The sequence below is a fragment of the Macrotis lagotis genome, chromosome 4 (genome assembly GCF_037893015.1).
Source record: "Macrotis lagotis isolate mMagLag1 chromosome 4, bilby.v1.9.chrom.fasta, whole genome shotgun sequence".
Lineage (NCBI taxonomy): Eukaryota > Metazoa > Chordata > Mammalia > Peramelemorphia > Peramelidae > Macrotis > Macrotis lagotis.
In genome coordinates this window covers 42473277-42494915 of record NC_133661.1, presented here as the reverse complement: position 1 = coordinate 42494915, position 21639 = coordinate 42473277, and the positions used below count along the sequence as shown (strand labels likewise).

Sequence of the window (21639 nt, the reverse complement as noted above, 5' to 3'; positions counted from 1 at the left end):
ATAAAGGAGTCAGTGATCTGAGGTAGCTGAACACAAATACAATGACTGGCAATGAATTGGAGCCATCTGATGATTCATACAATAAAGCATATCTCTCACTTGACCTTCAGTCTTGCCTCTACAACTATCTCTTAGATGTTTCCATCTGGATGTCCCAGAGATATCTTAAAATTAACAAGTCAAAACCTGAACTTATTTCTTTTTGCCCTTTAAACCCTTTCCCCTTTCTTCCCAGAAAGTCAGCCTTACAGACCAGGTGTCTTTGCATTTTCTTTCTCTCATTTCCCTATATTAAATCTGTTGTGAAGTCCTATTGATTTCACTTTCAAAACATCATTTCAGGCAGAATAAACTTTATAATACTTCAGAAACTTCATAATAATACTTCATGAATATCTTCTCTCTCTTGACTCTGTGACCACCTTAATGTAGACTCCCATCATTTCATGACAAGACTATTTTCAAAACCTTATGGTGATCTCCCTACTTCGATACTCTCCACACTACCCCCTTCACTCCCTCCACTCAAATGTCAAATTAATCTTCCTAATTTGCCATGACACTTTCCAACTTATTCAACAAATTTCTATGCTTTTCTGTCTTCACTAGAAGAAAATATAAAACCCTCTTTCTCTCAAGGCTTTTCATAATCTGCACCCTTTAATATTCTCCAATCTGTGTGATTCAGTGTCACTCCCCTCCTGTTTCACTAAAAAAATTCTCTTTCCCAAGATTTTGAGCATTTTCCCTGGTTGGTCCCTGAATCCTGGAATGCTTTCCCTTCACATTATCACTTTCTTTTTCTTTCTTTCTTTCTTTCTTTCCTTCAAGTCCCATCTAAAAATCTCATCTTTGACAAGAAGTCTTTTCTGATCCATTCTCATTCCAGTGGCTGACCTCTTACATTATCTCCAATTTATCCTGTCCATTTCTTGTTTATATAGAGTTGATTGCATGTTTTCTCCCTTGTTAGACTGTGAATTCCTTGATAACAAGGAGATGAGGAGGGAGAGCACTCCAAGAATAGGACACTGCAGCAAACAATAGGAAATGGGGTGCTGTGAGCAAAACAACAAAGCTGTGCTACTGGATCAGAGAGTCTGTGATAACTGGAGGTGGTGAGATGTGAGATACATGAAGTTTGAAAATATAGGGTAAAGTATAATAGGAAAGCATTTTAAATGTCAAAGGATTTCGTATTTGACTCTAGACGTTGTAGTGATACAACTAGAGTTTATTTCTGGGGTTAGTGTCATGGTCAGATCTTCACTTTAGGAATATTTATTTCTCATCTCAGGAGAGGATAGCCTGCAGTAGGGAGACACTTGAGGCACGCTCTAACTAGCAGGTTATTTTAATAGTCTTAAATAATAGCAGCTGGCATGATCAGTTACCAACATTCCCATAAAGGCTCAATCAATAAGTATTTTCACTGGGAGAAGGAAGTCTGCCAGGTAGAGAGAAAAGGTAAGGATGGGTGAATAGTAGATGAGATGACTTTCACTCATCCTTTCCAGTTCATGAATTGGGCATAGCAATTATTTTCCCCCACTCCCCTTAGATAGTAGAGAGAATAGATGATTAAAGAGATTAAAGAGATTCCCTTTATTTGCCCCCATAATATGCTAACAAAAAACTCCACTGCCTATGTGATTTAGTAATATAAATTGTCTACTCTTTCTATTCCTTCCAGACTTTAACATCAGAAATGTTAGGTGTAAACCTCCCTCAGGGAGAAACTCTGTCACCTTGTACTTTAGGTCTTGACCTGGGGTCCATGAGTGAATCTGATGCTTTTCATATTTTTGTTGTCTTTTTTTTTGTTAACTACATTTTAACCTCCATTCCTTTGAAATCCTTACATAACAGTAAACAAGAAACCAGACAGGATGCATATAAATCTTATATCATAATGAATGGCAAGGGGATTCAGGAATAGAAGTGGGTCTATATCCACCCTTCCAGACAATGTCATCTGGTTCTATCACCACCATTTCTGAGCCATCTAACTTATTTTAAGTATTGATACTTTAACTATCTGGTACACAAACTTTTTTTTTAAATGCTTGTTAATTATTGGTAGGTTGCTTGATTATGTGAACTACAAGCAGACTCTTAGAATGTAGTTTGAAAAGCTCTGAAAAGTCTTCCAATCTAACTCCTTCTATTCAGAGGTATAGAGCAGGTAAATGACTTGCCAGGAATCAAACCACTTGGTGTCTATGAAAAAATATATATGCATACAAATATAGAGATGCATATATATATATACACATCTTGATATATGTATGTATATAGAAATAGAGAAAGGCATCTCTCTCTTTGTCTATATATCTCTATATATAGATATAGATATAAATATATTCATACACACACACACACCAAGATAAACAGAGACAGATGCTTAAGGACTAATGCTGGTCAGCTAGGAGAGAATTTCAAAGTACCAGCTTTGGAGTCAGACAGAAACATTGATTCTGTGACCATGGGCCAGTAAGTCACTTAATGACTCAGTATCTGAAGCAGATCTCTAAGCCAATTATTTACAAAGAGGTGTCCATGCTTCATTGATAGATTTATTAGAATTTCCCAACACTCATAAAAACATGTCTAAAAATAAAGAGGTTGCCATATCTTTCTTTTTATTGAGGAAATCTCCTAAGCTCCAAGAGTCATGAAAAGTGTTCTCACCTGGAACTCTTCCATGATTACTATCAAATGAAGACACTTCTCTGGCAGTTCCCTAGATGTTATCCTCGAGCCTTACTTTTACTAAAGTTGGGAGAGGAGAATTATTTCAGGTAATTCAAGACCAATGACATGCAAGATATGATGACATTAAGATTTCTGATCATTTGCATGGCAATTCATGAGGAAACAAAGAATGAACCAGCTTTTAAGAAAACAGTAAGCATAATGTCTAAAGGGGATAGATTCACATAGGTCTCAAGGGATTGTCTCAATCAGCTTTCTGTGGGAGGGATCCTGAAGGAACAATTAACTGATGGTGATGGTGTCATGACTACTATTGGGATATAAATTCAATGCCAGGTCAACTTGCCAGAAGAAAAATTCCTAACATCCCTTAGAATTTTAGAAGAGAAAGGATTGCTAATGATCATCTATCTTTCCATCATTTTAGAATAAGGAGACTGAGATACAGAGAGGAAAACTGAGTTAAGTCATGAAGGAAATCAGTTGCAGAATTGGATGTAGAAACCAGGCTTCCTGCTTCCTGGTCCAAAATTCACTAGTTATAATTCTGAATTCTAAAGGAACTGTTGAGAAGCAACTCTAAACTGAAATTCCTTATTTACCTGCTGTGGTATTTAGAGAAATTAAAAAGTAATAGAAAATACCAAGGAATAAAAGCTGTGTGGACTAGTTTCTGTGTCACCATTAACTGATTTTTGTAAATTCTTTTTTGGACTTCAGGGGCAGGAACTTTCTTGATTCTGAATTTGCAAGCCCTGTACCTAGTACATTGTCTTGAATATAACAAGTGTTCAATAAATATTAACTGAAAGAACTATCGCTTTGGTTTTCTTCCCCAGTTTTAGAGAGTCAGAGGAGAATTAAGAGTCATATTTCTTTTTTTTTTGTTGTTGTTTTTGTTTTTTTGTAGGTTTTTGCAAGGCAAACATGGGGTTAAGTGGCTTGGCCAAGGCCACACAGCTATGTAATTATTAAGTGTCTGAGATAGGATTTGAACCCAGGTACTCCTGACTCCAAGGGCTGGTGCTTTATCCACTGCGCCACCTAGCTGCCCCTAAGAGCCATATTTCATAAATTCCAAAGAAAGAAAGAAAGAGATGAATAAAATTCAGTATCCCACATGTTACTGTGAGAAAGTATTAGGTACATTCTTTTCCAAAATATTCATAATAGTTATCTTTGTTGTGACAAAGAATTGGAAATTGAGAGAAAACCATCAATTGGGAATGATTGAAGAAATTCTGGTATGAATGTTAAGGAATACAATTCATCTATAAGAAACCATGAATGGTCAGAATCTAGAGAAACATGGAATGAGTTACAGGAACTGGTGCTGAGCAAAGGAAACAGAACCAAGAGAAAATTGAGCGCATTAACAACAGCACAGTGAATTGATCAACCTTCATGGATGCAGTTCTTCTCAGAAGTTCAGTAAGTTAGGAAAGCCCTATGAGACCTGCTATTGACAATGCTATCCACGTCCAAAGAAAGGAAAAAACCAAACAAAACCAAAAAAAAAAACTACAAAGTATGAATGAACACTACATTCATTTTTTTTTTTTTAGTTTTTGTTTTTTGCAAGGCAAATGGGGTTAAGTGGCTTGCCCAAGGCCACACAGCTAGGTCATTATTAAGTGTCTGACACAGGATTTGAACCCAGGTACTCCTGACTCCAAGGCCGGTGCTTTATCCACTATGCCACCTAGCCGCCCCTACTACATTCACTTTTTAAAAATTTCTATTTCTCATACAGAAAAATGGCTAATTTGCCAATATGTTAAACAGAAATGCATGTGTACAATATTCACCAAGCTGTTCACCTTTAAGGGGATGGTGGGTAGGAAGGGAGGGTGGAAGGAAAATATGCAACTTAAAAATATGCATAATGCATCTGGATGAATGTTGAAAAACTTTCACAGCATGTAATTTGAAAAATAAAATTAAATATTAATTGAAAAAAGAAACACATTTAATTTGTTTACTCAGTTATTATTTAAGAACACTAATAATGTATTTTAATTCTAATTTTTATTATTTTTTCAGTTAACAATTATTTTCTTTTTTCTCTCACTCTACCAACTACTGAAAAAGAAATCTTGAAAAAAGAAAAAAATCCTGAAGTAATCTGCATAGTCTTGTAATAAAAAGTTCCTAATTTTCCATTTCCCAAAATTGTGTTTTATTCATTATGTTTAATTTATTCCCCTTTTTAGCATAATTCATCATCAGTCCTTTGAGATTTTTGGCTGATCATTGCATTCATCAAGGTTTTTAAGTCTTTCAAAATTGTCATTTTTTTACAATAGTATCCTAGAAATTAATCTATTCATTCCTCATCACTTTATGTATCTTATGTAGTTTGTCTGAACCTATATCTTTTATCATTTTTGATAAACACTACAGTTTTTCTTTAATTAATACTCCATATTATTTTAATTTTCCAATTTCTGTTTACCATATTTTTAGTTCCCAGTTCTTTATACTATCAAAAAAATGCCAACAAACAGTTTTAGCCATGTACATTGTATTACTCTTTTTTTATGTCTTTCAGGGGTATGTGGATAATAGCACTATGATTGGGTCAAAAGTTTAGAGATTTTGGAAGCATAGTTCCTAATTGGATTCCAGAATGGTTGAACAAATTGATAGTTCTACAAACAACGTACTAATTTCTTTACTTTTGCACAGATATTCCTTTTCATTTAATTTAATTTCATAATAGATATTGATCACTGATTTGGTGACAGCACACTATGCTACTACTTACGAACAAAAAATTCTTGCTCTTCAGGCAAGAGCTTATATTTTACTAATTCATAAATAAATGTCATAAAGTTTAAGAAAAATTGGGACCAGTACCAGATTCCAGACTATATTAAAAAGTGGTGAAATAATAAGTAAGAGAGCATAGGAAAGTGTATGTGTCAGATGAATAAGGGATGAGTTTATAATCAAATAAGAGACAGAGAGGATCATGTGACATACAAAGGATAATTTTGATTAAATGTAATATAATAGTTTCTGCAAAATAAACTAATGTGGCAAAAATTATAAGGAAAACAGAAAAGAGAAGAAAATTTAAGGAAAGTTTCTCTGATAAAAGCCTAATTTCTCAAATATGTTAGTAATTGAGCCAAATTTATAAAAAAATAAGACTGATCACTAGTTGATAAGTTGTCAATTGATATGAAGAGCCAGTTTTCAGAAGAAATAAAAAAACAATAATTACATAAAAATGCTCTAAATTCCAACTGATTAAAGAAATGAAAAGCAAACTCTGATATAGCAATATGTGTCAGTTTGACTCATATGTCCAAAAGTGAAAATGGCAGATCATAGAGGGCTGTGGAAAAGTTGGGACACTAAGGAACTATTGTTGGAGTGGTGCCTTGTTGACACAGTAAGGTTAACAATTTAGAACTAGGACACCAAAACTATAAATCTGTGCATGCCCTTTGACCTAGCAATACCACTGCTAGGTCGTTATCACAAAGTGATCAAAAAAGAGGGAATAAAATATATACAAAAATATTTATAGCAGTTCATGGTGGTGCCAAAAAATTTGAAAATTGAGTCAATGTCCATCATTTGGGGAATGACCAAACAAATTGTGATATATAATTCTCACAGTTAACCATCTTAATAACAGAAATGACAAGCATGATTGTTTCAGAAAAATCTGAGATAACCTATATGAAAGTATATGCCAAAAGAATTGAACAAAGCCAAAAGAACTTTAGACATTGAAATAGTAACATTGTAAGAAAGACCAACACTGAAAGACATAACTACTGTGAGGAAGACAATGATCTAAGACAATTCCAAGATTCCAATGAAAAAAAAAATGTTATTCACCCAAGAGAGAGAAGTGATTAAATAAAAACTGATGAAATACAAGTTGCAGCATACTTTTTTTTACTATCTTCATCACGTTCATGTGTTTCCTCTTTTGCAACATGGCTAATATGGAAAGATATTTTTCATAACCTCACTTGTATAATTAATATCAAAATATTTGTCTTCTCAAAGAGGAGGAAAAGGAAAAAGGAGGACAGAAATTTGGAGCTCAGATTTTTTAAAATGAATTCCAAAAAGTTCACATAAAATTGGGAAATATTTAAGGAAATATTCAGTGAAGAAGTTTAGAAGACAATGAGGCATTTGAGTTCACCTGAAAGAAATACTTAGAAAAGCAGAACTGAAGAGAAAGTAAATTCCAGGAATTTAAAACTATCTATAAGAATTTATAGAAATAGAATACCATGGACTTATAGTTGAAAGAAATCATATTATCCTTATTCTATACCTGGAAAAAACCTCGAGATCATCCTCTCTAAGACTGATTTCATAACAGAGAAAACTGAGACTCAGAGAGATGAAGTGATTTGTTCAACATCATGATGTCCTAAGCAGAAGACCCAGGATTACAATCCATATTTTTTGACTCCAAATCCAGTACTTTTTGCTCAGATAATCAAGAGTAATGATAATGACTAATATTGATATAACTCTTTTAGGTTTAAAAGGCACATTGTGTATCTATTATATTTCTGGATTTTCACAATAATTTTATAAAGCAGGAAATATTATGATCCTCATTTGACATACGATATTACTGAAGATGACAGAAATTGCCCAAGGACACATAGATATCTCAGACAGAATTCAAATTCAAGCTTCCTGCTCCAAGTCCAGTGGTCTCTCAACTCTGACACTTAAGGCCACTTGTCTTTAACACACCAGCAGCAGCATGGATTAGCTGGAAAATAGAATGGGCATAAAGGAATTCTGTAAAATGTGGATAAAAACACATGGTTTTGGATAGTGGGACTGGAAATATCCATAAACTTAAGGGTAAAAACTTTGTCTTCTCTGTTACAATTTTTCTTAAGGAACATCCAAAACTTTTTCTAATGAAAGGGCATAACTCACGTCAGCATTTTGGGAGAGTTATTTTTGAAGAATGAATTGCATTGGACAAGGGAGAAAGATATTAGTGGAAATAAAGATTATTAGATATACTGTAAATTAGATATACTGTAATTAGATATACTGTAAATGACATAAATAATGAAGAGGTATGCATTTCAGTGAAAAGAAGAGAAATGGTGTGAGAGAAACTGAAATAAAAACCAACACTCAATAAGTGCAAACAAGCAACAAGGGGACAAAGATAAATAAATTTAATGAGCCTGAGAGGTTGTCCTGTGGAGTAAAACTGAAATGAGGAAGTAAGGAGAACTCGAGATGAGGTTCAAGTTCATTCTAGCTCTGAGATTCTGAGTGAAAATCATTATATCAATCAAATAACTAAGGTTCCTAGAATGCAAAATGCTTTTTATATCATCATTTTTGATGGAATTTCTAACGTAGAATTATAACTAAATCTTATGGACAAAGTATAATTATTTATTTAATGAATATAAACATTTTCTTCAGGGCTATTTTGAAATCTTTGTTGCATAGACTATAAATAAGAGAGTTTAAAGTTGGGCTGATCATGATGTATGGGACAGCCACTACTTTGCCATTATCCACATAGGATCCAGAGCCTGGAACAATATATGTGTATGTAAGTGTGATATAATACATAGTGACCACAATTAGGTGAGAGGAGTTGGTCGGTTCCTTGCTGTGGATCTTCAGGATACTGGAAATAATGAAGCCATGAGTCATAATTGTGAGCATCAAATTAATCACTCCAAAGTATATATCTGCAATGATTATCATGATATTGCTCAGATATGTGGAGGTGCAGGAGAGCAAGTGTAAAGTGGGTATTTTACACAAAAAGTGCACAATTTTATGTGGGCCATAGAAGTTCAATGGTATCATAAGACCAGTGTGTACTGTTGAACCGATGGCACTAATGGCCCACACACTGACATCTAGGAGCATGCAAAGCATTCTCCTCATCTTCATGGTATAATGGCAGATGGCAACATAGGTGTCATAAGCCATAGCCATAAAGAGCAGGACCCAAAGAGCATCACTGAAAAACCATGTAAGGAAATACAACTGAGTCATGCACCCAATACTGGGAATGCATTTCTTCTCTGAAAGTTTCTCCAGTGATTTAGGAAGAATTGTGGTGGTTCAGATGATATCTGGCATGGCAAGGAAAAATACATGACTGTATGTAGCCCTGAATCTATGGTTATAATTAACACTAAAGGGAAGAACCTGCCAGCACCATGATGATAAGGAAGAATAAAATGCAAAGGAGCAATCTGAAGTGAAATTGTCTCAGAATAAAACTCCAGGACAAATTCTGTCAACACTGTTTGCTTGTTCAGTGTTATTTTTGCCACAAGATATCTTCTATATTCACCAGCAGATGGCTTCCAAAGGAAAGGACCCCCCCTCTCAATAAACAAGTCAGTTTAACTTTAGCAGGAACAAAATGTAGATTTTTCCATTGAAATTCAAAAAATATTTGGGGTAGTAATATACGGCTTATAATGAATAGGTATAAAAAATAATTTTTACTAACTGGTGACACCATATATTGAAAATAATATTAGCATCTGCCTCAAATGAGATTAATGTAAAATTCCTTCCCTAATACCTTCTACCTGAAATAATATCCCTTCCCAAACATAGGCATCCTTGTTCTTTAACCATTTGTTTCTCCCATTTCACACTAGATTTTCTCCCTTTCTTTGACTTTCACCACATTTTGTCCCAGAAGACAAGGACCACATATGGTTTATATTTCTTCTTCCTATTAAATTTGGGAAGCATTTATTAATCACCTAATATATGAGCATGTACTAAGTACTGGGATACAGATAAGCAAACAGATTATCATGATTAGTGTAGGAAAAAGAGAAACAGCAGCTAATTACAACCTTAGAATCAGAAAAACCTGCTGTGATTTGCAGCTCAGACACTTTTAAGTTCTTTGACCTTAAACAATTCAAGTTGACTTCTTTGATCCTAGGAATTTTTCATCTGTAAATATTTTACTGTTAACCTTTATATCAGAGATATGGAGGGAAAAAAAAACTGAGACCACCCTGAGACAAACTTTTTCTTTTGCAGGGAAAAACTCAGCTCCATTGAAATGACTTGACCAAGGTCACAAAGGTACTAAATAACTAAGTAAAGAGTAATTACAGAGCCTAAATAATTAGAATTGCAGCCAAGAAATCACTTACCCCCCCAAAATTGAATGTAATCTTTCAGGGGGAAGGAAATGAACATTTAACAAAATTGAGGACATTTTAAATTAAAAATTAAATTAAAAATCCAGAGTTGAAAAAAACAATTTGAACAATTAAAGGACAAAAGAACAACATAAAAAATGAAAAAAAGACATAAGAAAGAGAAAATTTAAGACATTCAATATAAACTTAAACTCTTTGTATTTCTTTATGGCAAGATAATATTTATAACTCTAAAAATCTTTAATACTATAAGAGAAATTAGAAGGGGGTAATGTATATAAAGTAATGTTGATATGATTATATCTCAAAAATATATAAAATAATGAGAAAAAAAGTACATGGAAAGCAAGAAGGGAATGCTAGAATGGGATAAACTAATCCACATAAAAGAGGAATAAAAGATCTATTATTATGGAGGGGAGGATGGTGTATCATGGCAGGTAAACCTTAAAACTTTAATCAAAATTAGTTCAAAGAGGGAATAATATAAACACTCAGTTGGATATAGAAATCTATCTTACCCAATAAGAAAATAAAAAAGGGACAGGGATAGTAAACAAGAGACGGAGATTGATAAAAGAGAGGGTATATTGGGAAAGTTGGTAATCAGAAGTAAAATACTTGTGAAAAGGACAAGGAGAGGAGTAAGAGAGAGAGAGAGAGAGAGAGAGAGAGAGAGAGAGAGAGAGAGAGAGAGAGAGAGAGAGAGAGAGAGAGGTGGAGGAGGGATAAAAAATTGAAAAATAGCAAGAAGGGAAATACAAAGTTAATTATCATAAATATAAATAGGGTGAAATCATCCATAAAATGAAATTGACCAGCAGAATAGATTACAAACTAGAATCCTAAAATATGTTGTTGACAAGAAACACATCTGAAGCAGAGAGATTTACATAGGGTAAAGGTAAGGGCCTAAAGCAAAATCCCTTATGCTTCAGATTAAGCTAAAGAAGCCTGGGTGATAACCTTGATCTTAGACAGAACAAAAGCCAAAATAAAAGCCAATTAAAAGAGATAAATAAGGAAACTGTATCTTGCTGAAAGCTCTATGGTCAATTAAGCTATTAGCAATACTAACCATTTTTCATCTAAAGGTATATCACCTATATTTTTGAAGGAGAAATTTAATGAGTTAGTAGAGTAATTAGATAATAAAACAATACTTGAGAATAATAAAACAATACTCAACTTTCTGTCTCAGAACTATATAAATGTAACTACAAAATCCATCAAAAAATTAAAGAGATGAATAAAATTCTGGAAACATAAATGCACTTTTTTTTCCTTAGAAGTACTTGGCACCTACACAGACACACACAAAATTGAACATGTATTAAGACATAAAAGTCACACAAATGCCAAAAAGCAGAAATAGCAGTCACATTCTGTTCAGATCATAATGCAAGAAAAATTATATTCAATACTGAAAAGTAAAAATATAAATTATTAGAAAAACAAATAATGTAATCCTAAGAAAGGAACAGATAAAAAATCATTGCATCAACTAATAATTTCATTTTTTAAAATAACAACAATGAGAAAACATTCAAAAATTTATGGGATGCTGCCAAAGTGTTACTTAAAGACCAGTTCAACCAATTGGGCATACAAATGAAAAAGTTAAGTGGATAAAACATAAAACAAATTAAAACACTCCAATTAAACACTAAATTGGAAATTTTGTAAAACCAAAGGAGAGATTAATAAAATTGAAAATGAATTGAATAAATAAATAAATAAAACTGGAGCTAGTTTACAAAAGTCTTAAAATAATTTGTAGATCAACTTGATTTTAAAAAAGTAAAGAAAATTCCCAAATTAGTAGCGTAAAAATGAAAGAGTTGAAGTCACTACCAATGAAAAGGAAATTAAGACAACTTTAAGGAGCAATTTTGGCCTATAAATGAAATGGATGAATACCTATAAAGATAAATATTACCCAGATTAACAAAAGAAGAAATGAAATAAATAATGCGAACATAGGTAAAGAAAATTAACAAGTCATTAAAGAACTTCCAAAGAAACTATCACAGGATCAGATGTATTCATAAGTGTTTCAACAAAACTTTTAAAGAAATAAATAATTTGGAAAATAGGTGAAGTAGGAATTCTGTGAAATTGCTTCTACAATACTCAAATTAGGTGCTGATATCCAAATAAAGAGGAGCATAAACAGAAAAAGACAATTTTTAACCCATTTCCCTAATGAATTTAGATGTGAACATTTTAAATTAAAAGCTAGCAAGTAGATTTCAGCAACATATCACAAGAATCATATAGTATGACCATGAGGGATTTAAAATAGAAATAAAGAGCTAATTGATAATAGAAAAATGTTTGACATCATTGAATATATCAAGAAAAAGTAAACAGAAATATTTTTTTATTATTTAAATAGATACAGAAAAATATTTGAAAAAATGTAGCACACATTCTTCAGAAAAAACATTAGAGACAATAGAAATAAATAGAGAGATGCCCTATTTCACCTCTATAATTTAATATATTGTATTAGAAATGTTAGTTATAGTAAGCAATGAGAAGAAAAAGAAATTGAAAGTATTAAAATAGGCAATGAGGGAAAAATTCAGTCTTTGCCTATGATGTTATGCTTAGAAAACCCATGAAAATAAAATAAAATAAACTATTTTGAATTTTTAAAAACCTTAGCAAAGTTTCAGGATACAAAGCAAACCAAAATAAATGATCATTTCTAAGTATTACCAAGAAAATCTAGCAACAAATGTTAGATATAAAATTCCATTTAAAGTAACTGTAAACAACATAAAATATTTGAGGGTCTATATGCCAAGACAGACTCAGAAACTATATGCACACAGCTATAAAATAATTTTACAAAAAAAAATCTAACATAGTAATTCCTTATGGCTGGGTCAACTCAACATAATAAAAATGACAATTTTACTAAATTAAACTATGTATCCAGTACCCTATCAAACTATGAAAAATTATTTTCTAGAGCAAAAAAAAATCAAATGTTTCTGAAAGAACAAATGCATAAGGATTTCAAAAGAATGAATGAAAAATGCAAAAGAAGGAAGTCGAAATATAAGAGATCTCAATCTAAATTATATAGTACCAGTTGTCAAAACAATCTGGCACTTGTTAAGAATTAAATAATGAATCAGTATAATAAATTAGGCACAAATTACAGTATAGAAAGGGATCATAGTAATCTAGTATATGTTAAATCTGGTGATCCAGGTTGTTGGATCAAAATTTAATATCTAATGAAAACTCCTGGGAAACCCCCCCCCCCCAAAAAGATGGCAGAAAATATGCAGAGACCAACATCCTGCATAATACACCAAAATAAGTTCAAAATGGATATATATGATTTATACATAAAGACTGAAAACATAAGCAAGTTAAGTGAACTTGTGATAGCTCAACTGTCAGTTTTATGAATAAGGGAAGAATTAAAGAGCAAAAAAGATAAATGTAAAGGATATAAAATGTAAAGGATATCATTTATTATGTTAAATTAAAAAGTTTTTGCAAAACTAAACCAATGCCATCAGAAATACAAGGATAAGAATTTAGGGATAAGAATTCATTGATTCATTCAAATTGTTGGGAAAATTGAAAAGACGAATTATACAAACTGGGTAAAAGTAAAAGTAAATTCATGATCCAAATATAAAGAGGAATATTACAAGAATATTAGAAGAACATAGAACATATAACTCATTCTGCTTAGGGAGAGCTAAATCATTCATAAATAAATGAGGTAGGAAGCAAAAAGTATAATTTGATTATATTAAAAATTTATGTACAAGAATAAAATGTAACTAGATTAGAAGGAAAGCAGAAAAGTGCAAGGAAAAGTTTAAACAGTTTATCGGATAAAAGTATCATATCAAAAATACCTAAAGAACTTTGTCAAATCAACAATAAGAAAAGTAATTCCTCAATTGATAAATGATCAAAAGATATGAACAGGAAGAAATCTGAAACAATTTATAACCATATAAAATATGTTCTGAACCATTATTGGTTAGAGAAATGAAAAATATGTGCAATCAAGGTGGTTATACTTACCAGACTGCATAAAGTAATTAAAGGGAAAAATAAAAATGATTGAAGGAAATGTGGAAAAATTGGAGCATGAACTGAACCAACAATTTTGCAGAACATTGAGAAATTATGTCCATACAAAAATTAAAATGTTTCTTTCATTTGAACCAGCAATACCACCTTTAAGTCTATTTCTAAAAATGATTAGGGAAAAAAGGAAAAAGATACACTATGGTTTGTAAAATGTTAATTAATATCAGCCCATTTTGTGATGGTAAAGAACTAGAAATTGCAATACTGTCTATCAATTGAGTAACAGTTGAGCAAGCTGTGGGACATAATTGCAGTGGAATGCTACTGTGGTGGAAGAAATGATGAAGATCTAAGATCTCAATGATCTTACAAAAATATGGATATTTTGAGTGAAATGAGAAGTCAAATGAGCAAAACAAAGAAAATATTGTATACAGCAATAGCAATACTTCCATAAAAGCAACATTGAATGAATGAGCTATTTTGACAATTATAAATAACCGAATTAACCAGAAAGGGCATTTGAAGAAAGATGCAATCTGCTACTAAAGAAAAAAACTGACTTATAGAGAATAAATTTACATATATTTACCTATTTGTATATATGATATAACATATGTTAGTGATGATCTCTAGACTTGATGGAGGTGTAGAGTAGAGAAGAAAAAAAAGGAAAAAAGGAAATTTATATGAAATTTTCTTATATTTTTATGAGAATAACAAGTTTTTGCATTGTGTATTTAATGTGCATTCATCTTTTTAAATTATATATTCCATATTATGCAAATGTTTACTTTATTCCAAAAATTAAATTAAAATCACTTTAAAAAAAACATAGCATGTACCATAAAAGTGTTTATTGATACAAAAAGAAAAGACTCAGGACTCAGGATTATTGATACAGAAAGAAAAGCCTCAGGAGTCAGGACTCATATCTTTTTACACTACTCAGTCACACTTACAAGGCCAATATGAAATGTGGTACTTTGAAAACAAAAGCACTCAAATAATCTGTGGTCAAATACTACCTGTCACTCACTTCCTGAATCACTTTAGTGAATCACTGACATCTGGAGGACTCAGTTTCCTCATCTACAAAGAGAGTGAATGGGATTAGATGGTTTTTAAGTACATTCTCAACTCTAAATCTTTAAAAACTCAAATCTAAATCTATAAAATTCTTTCTATGATGCCACCTAAAAATATGGGCAAGTACTCAAATAGAATTTCAAGTATCTTCAATATTCACTTAAGACAATTATAGTTAAAAACACTCATAAGGCCTCTATTTGTTCCAGATGAAGTGCCAGAGATCTGGGTGAAAGCAGTGACTTTTTCAGCTGCTCAGATCAGTCATTGTTTCTCTGTATTACCCCAGAGAGTTTGAAGTGTCCCTGAGCAATGCTATTTAACAGTAGTTTTTCTAGGACACTGACCTACCATGCAAAATAGTTATTAAAATGTAGCACTGTTCAGGTAAGTCTAGAAAGAAACACGTGCAAAATGCTAAAGCCTTATTCAATTGAAAACCCGGGCTTCTCTCAAGAGTAAAATGATATGAGTTCCTACTTTTTCAAACCCTAGAACATCATACACTTTGATCAAAATATTCATTGCTTATGCCTAAATCAATAGCACTAGTGATCACAAAGTTTATCTTTCTAGCAATTTTCATTTTCCTTTCATTTGTAACTAATTAGTGCTCTTAATGTTTTTTTTTATCATGGATCTCTGTTATTCTCGTAAAGTTTATGACCACCTATTCAAAATAATCCTTTAGACAAAATATATGATTATAAAAGAAGTGAACATAATAATAGTAAGAGTAATAGCATTCACATAATTCTATAATGTTAGCAAAGTACTTTACAAACATCATCTCATTGCATCTTCAGTGCTGAGAAGTAATATCATAAGCATTTTACTTATGAGGAAACTGAGGCAGGGAGGAGTTTATGGGTTGCTGGTAACTGCTGGAGTCTGGGATTGAATGCAAGTTTTACTGACCCTAAGCCTAGTACCCTATCTACAACACTATTATTATATAAGTATATAGTTATCAAAAAAGTTTCTAAGTACATGAATACCAGGTTAAGGTCCCTGCCATACAGGTAGTACCTACAATTAGAGGCACCCTAAAATGAGAACAACCTCACAAAGAGTCTTCTGAGGGCTGCCTTGACATCCTTGTTCCTCAGAGTATAAATTAATGGATTTATGACAGGACTCAGAGTTGTATATAGCACAGCCGTAGCCTTTCCCTTTTCAGGAGAATAGTTGTTACTAGGACTTATATAGGCACAAAATACAGAAAAATAGTACATCGAGACCACCATGAGGTGTGAGGAACAGGTAGAGAATGCCTTCTTCTTCCCCTCTTCAGAACGGATCTTCAAGATATTGGCAATAATAAAACCGTAGGACGTTGTGGTCAGAAGGAAATTGGCACCACCCAGGAGGAGATCTCCCACAAGTGCCATATGCTCATTCAGCTTTGTTGAGGAGCAAGAAAGTGGCAGGATTGGGGGGATCTCACAGAAAAAGTGTTCAATGATATTAGGACCACAAAAAGATAATTGTGTAAGCAGTGCTGTGTGGAATCCAGAATTCATTCCACCCATAATCCACACAATAGCTATCAATACCGCACAGATCCTGTTGTTCATCAGAGTGCTATAATGCAGGGGTCTGCAAATAGCCACATACCGGTCATAAGCCATAGCTGTGAAAAGAATGAGCTCAGAACTCACTGCCCAAGAGAGGACAAAGAGCTGGGTCATGCACTCAATGAAGGAGATGGTTTTATTCTCCTCCATCAGGTTTTTCAACAATTCAGGCACCACTGTGGTTGTGCAAATGATACCCAACAAGGCCAAGTTGATCAGGAAAAAATACATGGGTGTATGAAGACCTGGAGTGACCCAAATTGAAGCAATAATGAGGGAATTGCCAAGAAGTGTCATGATATAGAGGAATAAAAAGATCCAAAAAACAAGAATGTCAAGGAGAGGGTTTTCAGAGAAGCCCTGCAGGATGAATTCAGTGACAAATGTCTGGTTATTAAAAGTCATGAGTTTCGGTGATTGATTAGTCAAAGGCATGGGGGATTTTGATAAGTTCAAAGTAGTTAGAAGACCAGTAGTGACTGTTGAGTCCCTGATGAATCATTAATGGGTACACTGAGTTCTTGTGGAGAGAAATAAAACCTGTGAAATGATGATAAAGAAGGATTTTATTGGCTTATTTTAAAGATTTTTTTTTTTACCAAACTTCATATTTACCATGGGTAGGAATTAAAGAGGGTGATTGCAATGCTGAAATTCAACCCCAATATACTCAGTTCTGTAAGAGTGAGGCATGGCTGATGTCAGGGACATTTATGTGACTTTGGGGGATATTTTTCCTCGTGGTTTTCTTTTTCAATAAAAAAGTATTTAAAGATGTTTAATGGTTCTACCCCCAATTTGAAAGAAAAAATTATGCTATTGAGTTACCATTACCATAGATCTGTGGTCACACAGGAAATCATCAAATTCTAAGGAACACAGAATTCTAGACAATTCTTTCCTGAACTGCAGGCTGTGACAGGAAATTGTCTCTGTACACATTCAATACCAAGGAAAGAAGAAGCAGGTTCTCACCAAAACCTCTTCTGGGTCTTCTGATTCTCCCAAACAATATCACTGCTGTTGTTGCTCAGGATTCATGCCAATATAGGAACATATGTGAACTGAGGTACCTGAATACAAAGACAATGACCAGCAACGAATTGAAGTTATCTGATGATTCATACAATAAAATATATCTCAGGGAGTGACTAGGTGCTAAAGCAGATAGAGCACCGGCCCTGGTGTCAGGAGGACCTGAATTCAAATCTGGTCTCAGACCCTTAATAATTATCTAGCTGTGTGGCCTTGGGCAAGCCACTTAACCCCATTTGCCTTAAAAAACCTGAAATAAAATTAAAAAAATATAAAACATATCTCTGGCTTGACCTTCAGTCTTGCCACTTCAACTATCTAGTGGACATTTCCATCAGGATGTCCCACAGATATGTTAAAATCAAGTTAAAAACGGAAGTTATCACTTTGCCCTCTAAACCCTCTCCCTGCTGAATTTTCTTAATACACATAAGGTTACTCCCTTCCTCCCAGGATGTCCTGTTTACAACCCAGATGTCATTCTTGGATTTTCATTCCCTCATTTCCCTATATTCAATGTATTGCTAAATCATATTTATTTGATTTTCATGACATTTTACTCAGAGTAAACTTCATATTAATTCATATAAAACATCATAAACTACAGAGAAATACTTCATGAACATCGTCTCTCCTTTGACATTATGACCACTTTAATGTAGGCTCTCATCATATCATGATTAGATGATTTTCAAAACCTTCTGGTAATCTCCCTTCTTCAATTTTCTCCCTAACACTTCCTTCAATCTCTTTACTCAAATGTCGAATTAGTTTTCCAAATCTACCATAACACCTCCAACTTATTCAATAAACTCCTATGTTTCTCTGTCTTCAGTAGAATCAAATATAATACCCTCTGACTCTCAAGGCTCTTCAGAATCTGCCCTCCTTCAATGTTCTCCAATCTTCTTATTTATTTTATGTTCTCACAATTTCTACTTACTCTCTGATCGAGTGACACTGTCCTTGCTGTCCCTCTCACAAAACTCTCTCTAAGACCTTGAATCCTTCCCTCATCATTGTCACTTTCTGTGCTACCTTCAAGTCCCACCTAAAAATCTATTTTCTATAAGAAGCCTTTTCTGATCATCTTAATGCTTTGCGATTGTCTCCAATTTCTCCTGTTTCTACCAAGTTTATATAGAGTTGGTTGTATGTTCTCTCTCTCATTAGAGTTCCTAGACAACAGGAAGACGAGGAGGGAGAGCATTCTAAAAATAGGAAACTGAGAGAATCAGCAAGAAGTCCTATGCCATGGAATCATAGAATGCTTGGGAACTAGGGCTCTTTTGAAGTGAGGTCCATGAAGACTGAATAGATAGAAGAGGGGCTATTTCAGAAGAGCTTTGAATGTCAGACAAAGGAGTTCCTACTTGATTCAAAGGTGATAGGGATAAAACTAGAGTTTATTTTGGGGGTTAGTCACATCTTCACTTTCTGAATATTAATTTCACATCTGAGTAGATGATGGACTGCAGCAGGGAGACACTTGAGGCAGGGTCCAACCCATAGGCTATTTCAACAAATCTTAAATAGTAGCTAAAATCATTAATTACCAAGATTCCAATGATGAGAATTTTTATATGGAATAGGGAGTCTCCCAGGCTAGAAGGACAAGGTAAGAATGACTGAATAGTAGAGAAAAACCTTCATTTTTTCCAGTTCATGAATTAAGCGTAATAATTATCCCCATTCCCTCCCCTGCCCCCCCCCCCCCAGTGCCCAAATGTAAAAGGGAATAGATGGTAGAGCAATTAGGTAGGAAAAAACATTCCCTTCACTAGCCTCAGAATTTCCACCACCTTACACAATATCAGGCTGGATTGGTTTCACAAGTTTGAGATCTCTAACAAAAACGCTCTAGTGCCTTGTGTGATGTACTAATATGACTTTTCGACTCTCTCTGAACCTTCCAGAAAAGACCTCAGAAAAATGAAGTTCAAATCTTCCTCTAGAAGACACTGTCACCTTGTACAATAGTTCTTGACCTGGAGTCCATGAGTGAATCTACTGCTTTTAATAAACTTGTGAACTGTGATTTTTTATTAATCATGTTTTAACCTAATTTCCTGTGAAAATCTTACATAATAATACACAAAAATAATCAGACAGGAGATAGGATTTGTATAACTTATATTTCATGATGAATGGAAGGAGATAGAGAAACATAAGTGGGTATAAACCCAGTTATTCAGACATCATCTGATCCTGCCAACACCAATTCTGAGCTCTCAAACAGCTTAAAAAGAAATACTTTGAGTATCTGTCACAAAATAGACATTTTTAAAAAAAAACCTACTTGCTAATTAAGTGCTTTTTTTTGGTTGATTATATCAACTACAAATCAAAACTTAGGATGAAGTTAGAAAAACTCTGAAAAGTCTTCCCTTCTAAATCCTTCTGTCCTGAGGGTCAGAGTATTAAATGACTTGCAAGAGATCAAACCATTTGGCATCTGTGAATATCAGTGTATATATACTTATACATATGTATATATATATATATATATATATATACACACACGAGTATATTACTATAGATATGAGTATATATATATATATATTTATATATAGATCTATGGATATATGTATGCATATACACACCAAGTTAAAAAGAGGTAGATAGTTAAGGATTAATGCTGGTCATTTAGGAGAGAATATTCAAAATATCCAAAATTACTAGGTAAGAAATGAGCAGCTAGAGAGTCAGACATACTGATGCTGTGTCCATGGACAAGAAATTTATTTAACCTCTCAGTATCTCAAGCAGATTTCTAAGCAAATAATTTACAAAATGGTTTCCAATCTTCCTTGGTTAGTTATTCGAGATTCCCTACATTCTTAAAAATATGGCAAAATGATGAAGATCTAATGATAAAGGATCATCAGTTAAGTTGATATTTCACTACCTACCCTTGGTGAGGGAGGGAGATAACTACTTTGAGAACTGATGTAAGATCATGAATATTAGACTTAAAAATTATTAGAGAGGTCATTTTATTACAAATGAAGCATTTAAGATATAGAAAACTGAAGTCAGAAATAAGAGATACTTTTAAAGATTGAAGTGACCTTAAATATCTATTCCAAGCCCAAATTCTTTCATGTGAGGAAACTGAAACTCAGAGATATTGAGACTTCATCAAGCTTTAACTGGTAGGTATGTGGCAGAATCCAGGTGAGAAACCAGGCTATTGTTCTATCTACTACTTTCAGGCTAAGTCAATATAACCTCTTGTCATTATTTTTTATTTTATTGACTATACCTCATACATCACAACAGCCATCAGGATTGTGCTCACCTGGAACTTTTCTGTGAATGTAATTAAATGGAGGCAGTACTCTGGCAGTCCCTTAATGCTATCCTTAAGCCTTGTCTTTAATAAAGTTGAGTGAAGAGAATCATTTTAGGTAATTCAAGACAAATAGCATAAAAGACATGATAACACTAAGATTTCTGACCATTAATAAGACCACTCTTGAGCAAACAAAGAATGAATCAGCTTTTAAGAAAATAGGATAATGTCGAAAGGGGTTAGATTCACATAGGCCACAGGGGATTCTCTCCATCAGTTTTCTGTGGGAAGGATCCTGAAGGAACAATTAGCTGATGGTGATGGTGTTGTGAGTACTGTTGGGATATAAACTCAATCCCAGGTCAATTCTCTAGGAGAAAAATTTCTTAAAAATCATTTGCAGAACTTTAGAAGAGGAATAATTGTTAATGATCATCTATCTAACACTCATTTTACAAATCACAAGACTAAGATACCAAGAGAAAAAGTGAATTAAGTAAAGCCATAGAATAAAACTGAACCTATAAGTCAGCTTTTCTGCTTCCTAAATCAATAGTGAAAACTACATAATTCTGATTTCGAAAGGAACTGTTGCAAGGCAACACTCTATTGATACTCATTTGCTACCTGTTGTGGATTTTATTATTTTAATTTTTGGCAAGGCTATGGAGTTGAGTTGACTTGCCCA

The 21639-nt window shown here is 33.4% G+C and overlaps 1 protein-coding gene and 1 long non-coding RNA gene across 2 annotated transcripts in view; one reads left to right on the top strand and one right to left on the bottom strand.

The window, feature by feature from the left end:
• LOC141520795 (uncharacterized) overlaps positions 1 to 19686 on the top strand; it is a 78182-nt gene extending 58496 nt beyond the window's left edge. Inside the window, exon 4 of the long non-coding RNA XR_012477744.1 lies at positions 19573 to 19686. This is a non-coding gene — a long non-coding RNA (uncharacterized LOC141520795). The remainder of the gene's footprint in view (positions 1 to 19572) is intronic.
• On the bottom strand, positions 16091 to 17026 carry LOC141520442 (olfactory receptor 13A1-like). The gene has a single exon (XM_074232086.1). It carries the CDS (start codon positions 17024 to 17026, stop codon positions 16091 to 16093), a length of 936 nt encoding a protein of 311 aa, XP_074088187.1.
• Positions 19687 to 21639: the final 1953 nt, after the last annotated feature.